The following is a 13,298-nucleotide window of genomic DNA, read 5'->3' as shown; positions in this document are numbered from 1 at the left end:
GTAACTTCAGCCTTACAGTGCCACTGCCCACCCTCCCCTGAGGTGCAGTAGTTCTTCTGTCCCTCTAGTTTATAGATGTCTAAATTATTTGCTCCCTATCCTCACACACAGACACTTCACTTAAATTCATGCTATTTTTCACAGGAAAAAACATTGCCAATTGTATAACTTTTGTACAGTATGAGCATTGAGCCAAGAACATATATTCTTTTACTAAAATAAATTAAGCAAAGACAGAAAGCAGATTGACAGCATATGATAAGAGACCGGCAGCTTCAGAATCTGGGTTTGTTTTCAATCATATAGGCAAAAATCACTATGGCTATTACATAATTAAGCAAAGAACATAAGGACACTTTGCAATTTTTTTTTCTTCCTAACCTATTAAAAGAGGGGCTATAAAAAGTATGCAATTTAAAAAAACAACCACCCCTAGGAACAGCAAACAAAGCACTACATACCTAATTATAGAACTTATCTACAAACAGCAACCAGCTTCCTACTGGAACACCACATTTCCAAAACTAGATATGCCTATCAATTAATGGCACAGAAATGAGATAGCACTTAATGTAGCAGAAGATGGAATCGTTAAGTTTAAGTTAACAGACAACCCTGCCAGCTAGCTGAATATATGAATCTGCAGATGAAACAAAAGTGTGTGTTATCAGTAGTGTTGCACTCCAAGGTCTCAGAACACTATGCAGTTTAACAAGCTAATATTGATGAGCTTCTTCTGTATGCAGTAACAAAAACTTAACGTCGTGTTCGTATCTTCAACACAAACTTTCATATCATTAGGAAGTCAGAAAATATCAAGCAAAAAAGTCCGCAATAGAATCCCCTCCACCCCATATTTACTTTAGCACAAACGTGAAATTTCTGTCCTTGACTATCAGCTCTTATTTTAATATTACTCACATTTTGGTTTCCTTTCTCAAGCAGTATTGCTCTTCTTTAAAGACATATCACCCATTACATGTTTGTAGTTTATTTCTTATATTGCCATGTAACATTGTTTTATACATGCCACATCCCTAACTTGAGCTAGTTCATAACCCAGGTATTAAAATTTCCCTATATTTTTTTCACATCCAGCATTTTTCATAGCTGTTTGTTTCCTAGTTTATAACCATGGCTTTTAAGTGCTAATCTTCCATGACAAGAATTCGCAAGAATATAATTTCTATGAGGGTAGTTAATTTAGAAAGCAGACTAGAATTTGTCACAGCCCATCAATAACTATTAGAATTGGACACTATGGTGTCTAGTTGGATCTTTGAGCAAACTGTCTGCTGTGTATTACTGGCAAAGATATGAATGATTTAAGGGTTTGCTTTTGGTCACTGAAACAGGAAGCTTTCTAAACTGTTTCCACCCATGAAGTATCTTAGCAGCACTGCAGGTCTCTTGGTATTCAGAAGCCACGCAAGGAACTTAAAACAAGCAGGTTGAGACTTGCTCCCAAGACTGGTCTAACAGCTACTGAAAGATGCTTAACCTAGGATCCACAAGCTACAGCTGAAAGAGCAGTTTCCCTCAGCCCTTTCAAACAGCATCAGAGGGCACTTTTAGCCATTTGGCCTGCAATCATAGAAACAGAACCACAGAACAGTCGACATTTGGACCTCTGGAGGTTGTGTAGTGCCCTTGCTCAAAGCAGTCATCTACAACAAGTTACTTAGGACCTCTCCCAGTTCAATCTGGGTTTGAATACCTCCAAGTGCAGGGAGACTCCACAGCACAGTTTGTCTGCTGGGGAGCCCAGAACTCAATACAGCACTTCAGATGGGTCTAACCACTGTTGAGCAAAGGAGCTGGGATCACCACCCTTCTGCTCCTGGTGATGCTCATCCCAATGCAACCTACAGCACTGTTGATTCTTTGCCACAAGAGCACATTGCTGGGTCATGCTCAACTTGTTCACCAGCCTCACCTCCCACTGGTACAGAAGTTGAGCAAAAACCCCATGTTTTTTTCAGGTTCCTACTTAGGGTAATAGTGCCTACCCCCAATGGTAACAATATTGTCATATATATATCAGGCAACAGACGTGGCCACAGCAGTGTGCTTTCTGAACCCTGCAGTGGTAGAGGTATTTATCAATGTTACAGTTGAGACTACAGTAAACAAAGATTACTTTGGGTAAGGGAAGAACACCATGATATTTTGTAATTTCTGCAGCAAAGTTACATTATTAAGCATCAGAGAACATTTCAATGCTCATATCCTACAGCAAAAAAGTAACAAACCCAGAAGTTATTTATTAAACCAGCAAAACCACAAATTCTGCATGACGATCAAGTCTCAGTATCTTACTGTTGTAAAAGCTGTTCACAATGAGTATCACCATACAGTAGAAGAAGACTGAGTACAAAGGTGAGATTGAGGGAAGTCTATCCTCCTTTAGTCAAAATGTAAACTTTAATGTTGAATAAAATGCATAATTTAAGCAAACTAGAAGAAATAGTTGCACATGTTGAATGCACTGAGGCCATAAGTTGTGTTATTCAAAGTACTTTGATATTATGCAAATAAAAATACTTAGGCTTGAAGGCAAAAGTTAAATAAGGTTATTTAAAACTTTTTTTAATGACAAAAGTTTCTGTGTGGCAAATAGAATGAAAAGCTTTAAGGCTTCACAAGTGCAACGCTTTGTACCACACGGTGTTGCAGTGTATCATGACAGACTTCCATGCTCATGTCTAAACCAAAGCTGAGCATTAATCAATCAGGCATAATAGAACTTGCTATGAAAGCAAAGACCTAGTAGGTCTTTCAGCAGACCTGGCAGGTACATTAACATGATGATTCAGCAGGAGATGAGCTGTGCTCAAAACAGAGGGAGATGTCTACCAGAAGTAGAAGAGCTGCTGACCATTCAGCAGCAATTATCCCAGAACAATTGTCTTTTTGTTTTTATTCACATGCATGGGCTATCTTTAGTGAGGCACAGCAGCCTCTTCAGGACTATTTCCTATCAAAAGTCTGTAACCCACTTCCCCTCTCCCTTCAATTCAACCTCTGTTTGCTGTTTCCTTTTTGGTATTTACTGAAATCACTGCTGGTTGAACAGGATCAGACTGGTAAAGCAGCCAAGAGGTAACAGAGACACATGACAGATACGCTCATTGTACAAGGCAAACAGGTACATATGCTGTAACTTGACCCCTGTAACAAAAATTTCTTCCTCTGAATTCCAAGAGCATGGATTCATTGTTCTGCATAAAGCAGCTACACCAGGGTGCACAAACTCCAAGCACTTCACAAGCTATGGAAGCAAAACCAACTAGATAACCAGTGAAAAGGAAAGTAACAACCACAGAATTGTAAATGACAAAATAAGACAAAAGTTTCTATGGACCATGCAAGATTATACTGGCTAATAAAAACCCCAAACTGTATCAAGATTTATTTTCCAAAGTATAAACCAGATTTCCTCTCAACGCATTAAAGAGTAGGATAATACAACAACAGTTGTTCCTGCAATCAGCATATGCTGTTCTCCTCAGTCTGGTCACACATATAATCCAAGTGTGGCTAGACAGAGGGAAGCTCCACCAACTGCTTAATCAGCAGCCTAAAAGCCTCTAGCAATAAATTCTGTATGACATTTCAGAATTATTCTAAATTTAATAGGGCAAGGTGTTTATCTAAAAGCATTTAATTTGTGACTAAAAGTTATGCCTTCAATTTTTACTTATTTAATACATTAAAATACAATTTATGCTAAGTAAGGAGAACAAACCTCAGGCCTAAAAAGATTAGCAGATAAAGATTAGTAATAAAGGCATACTAATACATAAAAATAGCTGCTACAGGGCTAAATAAGCTTGTTCTTATTTGCCAACTTCCTCTTTACTACTGTTTTATAAGTTAGTGCACATTGCTACTAACCTCAATACCACTTTGTCTCGCTAGTTTTACAGCTGTATTGTAGTAGCCACAGCGTAAAAGATGTTCCACCATCATACGATCCATACGTTTCTTCTTCCACATGTTTGCAGCAGCTGGCTGGTCACTACTATGTTCTTTCAGGTGTTCAATCCTACGTTTGCAGAGTTTTGCACTTTCATCTTCAGCCTGGATTGACTCAACTGCCTAAAAAGTAAAAATTAACAGCAACAAGTAAAAGCCATAGATTTTCAATTTGCTTTTGAAGCAAAATACAGTAAGAATTGTTTGTAAGCATTCTTAACTTTGTATATTTACTCCAAATAGCATCTCTTTTATTTAGACATTTCCTATGGCAGCACGTACACTTCAGCATGGCTGGTCCAGTTCTGAGATATTCTTACATATAAAGAAGTTTTGACTGATTTGACATTATGAGTATATGCATTTTTTCTGCCCAACGTGCAGTTAGTCCAAAATCAACAACTTATCAACTACAGCAGCAACTGCTGTAATAGTCTGCAAAGAGCTTTGAGAAGGTTTGCAGTCATCTTGTCCGAACAGTCGAAAATCATGAATTTCCACCTCTAACCTATGCATAGCTTCCTCCTGAAGCAGCTGTCCTACTGGATTAGTTCTACTGCGGAGTGATGCAGAGTGAACCCACATTACTTCTAATACAATGGAGTCATTTTAATCAGGCATATAATAATGAAAATTACATAAAATATTTGGCTTCTTGACACCTTTAACTCAAGGATTTTAAGAGTAGTTTTTCAAAAATTATCAGTTGCAGAATGACGACTTCTTAAACCAATGTATTTACATGCCCCATGAATATCTCTACAGCTTTTTTCTTAATTAAAAAACAAACATTCTGGTCATACTTACTTTCCTTCAACCTTAGTTATACAGCTGATTAGTTATGCTGCAAATTTTACCAGGCTATTTTATTAGATATATATATTGTAACCCAAAGGTAGCTGACTCAGTATACAGCATGTGACAATTATGGGTTATGCCAGGCTACAGAATACAAGAAAGCTCGCTGTACTTTTATATGCTTGCTAAAGTAAAAGCAAACCAGAAGACTGGAAAGGTACTAAGCCTCCATCATCCGCGATATATTACTAGTGATGCAGTTTCAGGTTGGGTTGCCTCACTCGTGGTGGCTCTGAACTCACTGGCTTGTGTTTGAACAACTGCTCAGCTATAGCAACAGGGAAGGCCATGCAGGTTTGCCCACCAAGCACAGACCAAACAACGTGGCTGGCTTCTAGTAGCCTACTTTGCACTCCGTGCTGGCACTGCTGCCTTCCCAGTACCCAAGATATTCAGGCTACAGTATCATACTTGGGTAACAGCTTCACCTCTGGAAGCACAGGTTGGTTCCATTCACTTTTACCATGCACGTTGATTTACAGACTACTTCTGGAAGAATCAGTATTTAAAAAGCAAAGTGAAATTAATGAAAATGTGTCCAAGAAAAACCTATTAAGCATTCACCCCAATTAAGCTTGACTCTGGTCTGGCCCTTGATACTAAATTCAAGTATCTAAACCCCCAGTTTCTATACAAAATAGTATTTTACTAAAATTCATGTAAACATCTATCACAGGAGTTATTTTTATTACTGAATACCGAGTTACTTCTATTACTGAATGTAGCTTTGTTTTTTAGCATATGGTTTGGAGATCAGTATTTTGTTTAAGTTATAAACAGCCTTTTCGTACTGAGCAAGCAAACTAACTCGAGCCAAATCTTACTTTTACTTGTTAGATGTGTGCAGTGTTATCAGATGTGAAGGCAACCTCAAGAATTATTATTCTGAATAGAACTAGGAGAATTCACGGCAGCCAAGCACAAAGGTTGAGGCCCTTTCTTATTCCAAAGGGCTCTCCTTACATGTTTTTTTATCTGGACTTACACATCTCTTGCTGTTTTTTTAATCCCTCTAAAGCATTCAGAAAGGCTACAGATTACTTTCCAAAACCCTCTGAAGCAAAAGCCTATCTGGACTTGCTCTGCTGTACATTAACAGAACTTGAGGGAACAAGCATATTAAACAAGGTACAAAAGGGAAAACAAAGGCCTTAGTTTCTCCAGGATCATTTTCAGAACCCAAGAAACCTGCTGTGCTGGAAAGCTCTTTTTTAAGAGCGAGTAAGGTGTTAAATAAAGGAACCATCTAATTCTATTATGGCCATCTCAGCAGTTCATCAGATCCTTGTCTAAACACAGGAGAAAACAGAGATCCTATGTGGATCCAAAGGCCCTAAAGAAAACAACCATTTTGCTCGGGGCAGAGATTACAGAGAAGATAGTTGGAGTTGAGAGTCTGGAGCAGAAACAAGACCTTTGTATTGCGGAAGACTTTTACTGCTAAATGGATTATTTTTTTTTTCTCTCCTTTTGTTCTTTCTGAGCTGCTATAAGATTCCCCACAGTCTTTCAGGCAGTCGAAAACAAATGAGCAATTACACTAAAATGGAATCTTACACCCAAAACATTCAGCAATGCCTTCAGACACACCCCCGCAGTCAGCAAAGATTTAACAAGTAAATAACTTACTCCTCCACATCATTACTACACACCTACAAGCAAAATCCAACACCTCTTTCAGCAACAGCAGCAATTTCTTTCTGTAAGTAAGAGAGAAGTGAAGAAAACATATCCTTCAAGAGCTCTAAGCCTCACCAACCAGATGAAAACAGCAATTAGATTTATGAAGTCTTTTGCAGAACATCTTTTCAACACCTAGCTAACCTGTTCAAGCAGAAAACCCCAAATCAACATACATGACAGTATTATTTTCATGTTACAAACCTCCAAGGTATTTCGACGCTTCACTTAATATAGTCTCAAGATTTGTATCTGTTGGTTATTTCATTTAAGTTTTAATGAAATGACTCTGCTACCATTTGTTTCATCTATTTATTTTTGGAACAGTACTGCTTTAAAGCCAGGCAACAGCACTATTTCAATTTTTCTGCAAGATTTGTTTTCAAGTAAGTGTTCTGATGAGTCTCAGGATGAGTAATATTCCCATCCAAAATAAGGATGGCTTATACTATGTGGTTCATGTATTTGACTCATTCTCCTTCGAAAGATCTGGTGAAGGCATGAAAGCTTGGCTGTATTTCATACGAGCATTCAAGCTAAACAGCTATAATCACATTATCCTACTAAACTTTGTTTAAAATGCTTTTAGCAATATTCCCTAGGGATCTTCAAACCTGCAAATTCAGTGTTTATAAAATCCAGGACAACTCACACATTCTTTGCAAAGAAGCCTTGACATTGCATACAGCTAACCCCCCACTGGGGTTTAAACATTTTTCAGACTCATCTTCTACCTGTTTTGTTCTTAAATGATCAATTAATGCAACTGCACAAATCTTTCCATCAGACAAGCAGGAACTGATACAAATAAATTCAATTTCTGTTCTCTTTGTGTGTAGAGAAATATCTCTTCAGGACTATATATAATAATTTTGCCTCTCAACAGAGATTTGTTACACTTAGTCATGGAACACCAAGTCATGTTTCATAAGTGCAGTGAAGCAAGACACAGTATGTTTTGGTGTTCTTCTGGGCATTCTAAGGCCTTTGACTACAGTGCCAGTAATACCTGTATCTTGGAAAAAAAATCCAAGCCAAGAGCATTGCAGAAAACTACTCCTGTTAAGTTTGTAAAGACAAAGCCATCAAAGTAGAATATCACTTACCTTTCGTTTCAGTACACTGAGTTTTTCAACTACTCCATCCAGGAGACTAACAACAGAATCCACAGCAGGACAACTGCTCAGCGTCTTCTCCAGCTCTGCCACAACCATTGTAACGTGGCTAGTCTCTCTATCAATGTTTTTCTGTGCAGCTCGAAACCGTTTGTTCAGTGTTTCATATGGCACCTAAATGAGAAATACCAAGTCATTAGACTTTCTACAGTAAAAAAAGTCAGGTCTTCTCGAGTTTAAAAAGCCTGATGATTTTATCTGATGCAGTCAGAAGACCACCTAGGTTCCAGGACACTAGAGGTCATTAATTGAACTTGAGTTCTCGTTTCAAAGCCCTTATTTAAGCCCTCTCAGCAAGGAGATAACACTTCAAAACTTATGAAAAAAACCCAGCAACCAGAAATAAAAGCTGGTAGATTCTTTTCTGATACCATTTTCACCTATCCTGCTCTGACTGTAGCAGGCACTGATGGAAACAGTTCAGGGAGAACAGACAGCAGACGTGTGTATGTAAAACAGAACAGCTACCAGTTAACTACAGCTAAGATACTGCCCTTCAGAATACAGCTTAACTTTACATTTCTTTCCTTCAGGAGTTCATGAAAGAAGAGAAAGTCACCTTTGAGAAAGCACGTATAATGCATATTACCTACTGGGAATTTTCTGTTTAGTGCACCAGTGATTATTCAGGAAATCCAATAAGTCTCCTGCCTACTTCTGCCCAGGAAGGACCACTTTTTACTACTAATTCCAGTAGGACTATAACAAATGCCAAGAGAAACTCCATGTAAGTTTGGTTTTTTTTTTAGTGAAAGAAAGCCTACACTGTATGACTAAGTTTGTTAAATTCCTGTACCGCTCCATTCCTTAGCTTAGAGGCTAATGAGTCTTGGAGGTCTCCTATCCTACTTGTCCCACAACTTTATGGGGCAGCCATATCAACACTGCTACTGACTGCCATTAAGGACATACATGAGTAGTCCACAGCCTGGTCAAATTTTAGGGTACTGAATGACTTTGGGAAAACTTAGTTATTGTTAAGCTACTCTCACCATATTGCTTCCACTACAGTGACAGCATAAGCAATTTAGACTGGAAGTTCTATTCCTTCATGGAAACAGGAATTTTAAAACTAAAAAGATTCCAGTACTGTACACTTCATCCATCCATATCTTTTCATCTTGAAAAACTCCATGACAAGTTCTTTCAAGTAGTTATGATAATCTTGACTGCTTTTCCATTAATCAAAGGCATAATTTAGCTAGCAATCAGAAACGCAAATCAGTGTTCTGTTTGGTACATATCACATATGTTTAATTACAAATCTTTCAAGTGTATCACTTCTAATCAATTATATCAACTTTGCTTCCATTTTCTTCCTTCTAATCATCTGCACACAAGGAAGCACCCCCAGCACCCACTCTCCTTTTGACTTTTATCAGGAGAGAAGTGACTGCATAACTGTTGCAGTTCACAACAAGAGATGCACTGAGAAACAGTTTAGGTTCAGAGTAAGTATGATGAGCCAAAGCACTTGCTTTCCAAGACTTTGTGTAACCCACAACAGGTTGTTCTTATTTGTAGTAGAAGGATACTCCTGGTAAGACATCAAAGAGCTTCTCTTCTCAGAAAAACTGATCTACTTAATGATCTCAAACCAAGACCTAAGCAAATGATGGAACAAGCCTTTACCACAGAAGTATCAAGCTAAAACAACTGTTTTCCTTATACATATTCCCCTAAAAATCTCAGCATCACCCCCTCCAAAACTCAAACTACATAAACCATCACAATTAATAGCCTTCAATGCCTACTTAATTGTCTATGTAAAAATCTTTTTTTCCATCTTTAGCTCTTATTTCCCTTCTCCATTTCCACAAAAAGCGATTAAATGTTTTAAAGCTCCACAGAGAGGTGTTTTGGAGGGCCATTATTTTGAGATCTCATGCTTTTGAGCATGGAAACTTGTTTCTGACTAAGACTTGATGCCAGGCAGCATTAAGACAACTTCTTTTGCCCCCTGCATTTTTTTAACTATTCATTGAAAAACAGGCTTCCTTCAGTTACTTGCATCTACTGAATTTGTGCAAGTACTTTGCTAATCAGCTTTCTACAGGACACTGAAAAGCTACATCAATCAATTTTTAGAAGCTACTACTCATCTAAGTATCTGTTTGACTACAAAGTGTTTTCGTTAAATTTTGAGCAGTCAGTTGAACTTGACACACATCTAGTCAGTTTGAAAAAAAAAATCAGCTTTAATATCCCTTTTCCTTTGTTTCTTATCTGCACACAAAAGCAATAAGAGTTCCCATTTCCCTTGCCCTGTCTCTTAAGCGTGCAAATTTCTGGCATAGTCTGTGTTCATATGACATTTAGAACAATTGGACTTTCCACTTCAGCTGGCATCATGGTATGTAATTTATAATGTGACTAGGTGCAACAAGTTTTTGAATCTTATCTTTTTTTCCTACCCCCCCAAAAATTTGAATATCTTGTGTTGAAGAGGCTATGACTTGAAATGTTTCACTATATGCTCTGAAAGTAAATGCAAATAAATACATCAGTAAACATAATTTGAGTGTACCATAACAAGGGAAATAACTTTAAAGACAAATGAAGTTATTTGCACAACCGAAACTCTGCAAATAGTCTTTAACAGGTTTGGGGTGGTTTTTTTGTTTTGTTAGGTTTCTTCCTTTTGGGTTTTTTTTTTTTTTTTGTTTGTTTGGGTTTTTTTCCCCATAATTTGCTTGTTTCTTACTATAGAACCAGCAATTTTTAGAGAATATTTGTAAACTGTACCCAGGTACAGCTTTTACACCTTACTTTACTGGATTCTACAAATGCCAAAATGTAGAAATTGCAATTGCCATGCTCCTTACTGAGCAAGTATCTTATCTAGACTCTGCATCCTGATCTGCTCATTCTTTTGTTATTAGTAGAGCTCCTATGCTCAAAAGAGACTGTTTCCTAGCACTGGTTTGCTTTACTGCAGAACTCTTCAAAAGTTACAGACACTGTATCAATAAGTTGTTTTTTTTCAATCCAATAATGAAAGTAAATGGAAGGAGAACATAACAAAACAATGCTCTGGAAAATGTAATTCTAGTTATAAAACAGTGAATACCAAACTTTTTGGACCAAAAGGCAGCTGCAATATTTATACATATTATTAGCTGCCACAAGCCTATCAGAGACTGTCAATTTTTACTGCCAGTACCATTCTGTGACCAAGACCAGATTACACAGTTATTCTTTAAGGACAAGAGTGACCTATAGAAGTCAGCCTAGGGAAGTGTTACCTTAATGAAAAAAAGGATAACCACTACTAAACATAGAAAACAATTGAAATAAAGCAGCAAGAACCAACCAGAATGTGTTCTGTAAAAGCACAATACCAACTTGTCCTACTCAGAGCTTGGAAAACAACACTTCAGTTGGCTCACACCATCAACATACAAGAGGATACACAAAGGAGAAATGTAAAATATTAGTGGGCAGCACATTTAAATCCAGTGTCACCAAATAGATTCTGCTTCTTTTGTTCAACTTCCACAGCTGCAGACACATTATTCAACCTAAGCATGTACTAAAGCACCTCAAACAAACCTAAAGAAAAGGAATTTGACTTAAGCTAGAACAGCCTAACACAAGAAGTAAAATTACAGTAATGCAAGTTTTTCCAAGATCAAAATTTTGCTACTGTGAAGGAAAGTCTGCAGAAGCCTCCAGGCAAACAAATGGAGCATAACCATTTCCAGGTGCTAAGTGCTAACAGAGAGGTAGAGACAACTGAATAGCCCAGTCCACATATTTTCTTCATTTCAGAAGTTACTTTGCTCTGGTTTTACAAAGCCAGAAAACTGATGTACTGTCCCAGAACATGCTCCAACAACCTCTAGGTCTGGACGTAAGACTTATGAGAGGATCCTTCTGGGTCTAAAAGCTTGACCTGGTGGAAAAGGAGGAAGGACTGCCATGAGAGCTTTACCTTGTTTATTCACTTGAGTGGAGAACAGCAGAGCTAAGAATGTCAGAGGCACTTTTTAAGCTTACACTTAGGAACTCAACTGTGACGTTAACTATCTGCCCTTCAAAACCAAACACCGTCCTCTTCCATCGCATGAATGTAAATAAGGTATCACGAGAAGTCTGACTAGTTCTAAAATCATGAAATGGCTAAAACTGTTCAAATTGTGCAACTGTAGGTAATATTTATTTTAATAAACCACATCAAATTTAACTTGAAACACCCTTAAATAGTGAATTTAATAATGATAGTACTAAATATTTCCATCAAATTAAGTTTTTCAATAAGGCATTGATTTATTGATATACTTTTCATTTTTCTGAATACATACCAAATCTAGAAAAAAACCAGCAAATAATAAATGCTTGCCTATATTGTATCCTGATTGTTAGCAAACTGTATTACTTCTGAAGTGTTATCAGTCTGTAAAAGAATAAAGACATTGAAGTAGTATCAAGTTAAACAGCGAACCCTCTACTGCATCCTACAATGCGTATCTACTTTTGTTTTTACATTCAATATCAACATTTTAATAAAATTCTTTATTTTTCCTAACATTTTCAAGATTTATCTACATGCACACACTTAGTACTCCACTCATAAATCAAATATATAGAAACAGACTGCTGACAAGTACTCTTACCTCAGCCCAGGCTTTTTCTTTCTTTTACAGACACAGAAAATTGTCTTTAAAAAACATGCCATGAGAACATACCATCTATAGCCTTTAACAATACAGAAAGGGAGAACAGAATGCAAATCATTTTCCCCTCACAGAAGTTAATTATAGCTTAAAAAGCTCCGCTACCTCAACAGTATTTATGCTGGTGGGAATCAAACAACAGACTGGACTTCTTACACTGGTTTTAGCACCTTGATGGCATCTCAAGAATGTGGCAAGTCACACACTCAGCTTCAGTGACAGACACAGTCACTCATTAAGAACCTAGGGTTTTCAAACAAAGTGAAGACGTATGCTGCCGAAGGGTGCTCTGCTTGGGAGAAAGTAAGAAATAACAAATGAAATATGAATTGTGGCTAGATCATCATTGCAGAGGTGTTACAGTTTTCCAGCCATGATGGAGAAAAAGCATTCTGAGTCTCAGCTAGAAATCCAGCACTTGTTACCATCATGGCCAACATAATACACCCACTTTATTCAACTAGAGTTCAAACTAATAAGCAACTGTAATTACAAGGACTTTATAGGCAGATGAGCAGTGAAGATGAAGAAGGACTTTATAGGCAGGAAGATGAAGAAAAGCATCTACAAAATTGAGTTTGTGACACAGCAACAAAGGACAAGAGAAAGTCTTAGTTCTAAATGCCAGCTTCGTCTTTACCGTTAAGGTCTTCTCCTAAGCCTTCCTGAACGTGTATGAACAACTGAGTCTGGGAAGAGAGGTACTATTTGCACAGGAAGTCTAAAGCAAGCTGAAAATATACAAGTACATGGGACCAGATGGGAGCTCGCTCGCTCACCAATGACACTGTCAAGCTGCTATCTCAGAAATGTCAGTGAACAATGGAAGTTCTCAGTGACTGAAACAGGCAAGTTCCTTGCCTCTTCCAAAAAGAAAACCTGGAAGATCATGGGAACTACAGGCTGATCTGCCTTATCTCAGAGCTTTGAA

General features: G+C 37.6%; 1 protein-coding gene across 6 annotated transcripts in view; it reads right to left on the bottom strand.

The window, feature by feature from the left end:
• The window catches only part of MAEA (macrophage erythroblast attacher, E3 ubiquitin ligase), a 54,376-nt gene that overhangs the window by 29,175 nt on the left and 11,903 nt on the right, over positions 1-13,298 (bottom strand). For all 6 annotated transcript variants that reach the window (XM_027815481.2, XM_055717345.1, XM_055717262.1 and 3 more), the window contains 2 exons: positions 7,623-7,805; positions 3,898-4,101 (listed from right to left, as the gene is read on the bottom strand). In XM_027815481.2, the coding sequence (XP_027671282.1) occupies positions 3,898-4,101; positions 7,623-7,805 (387 nt within the window). The remainder of the gene's footprint in view (positions 1-3,897; positions 4,102-7,622; positions 7,806-13,298) is intronic.

This window comes from Falco cherrug, chromosome 1 (assembly GCF_023634085.1).
Source record: "Falco cherrug isolate bFalChe1 chromosome 1, bFalChe1.pri, whole genome shotgun sequence".
Classification (NCBI taxonomy): domain Eukaryota; kingdom Metazoa; phylum Chordata; class Aves; order Falconiformes; family Falconidae; genus Falco; species Falco cherrug.
Note: the sequence above shows the minus strand (reverse complement) of the source record. Positions and strands in the feature narration are given on the sequence as shown.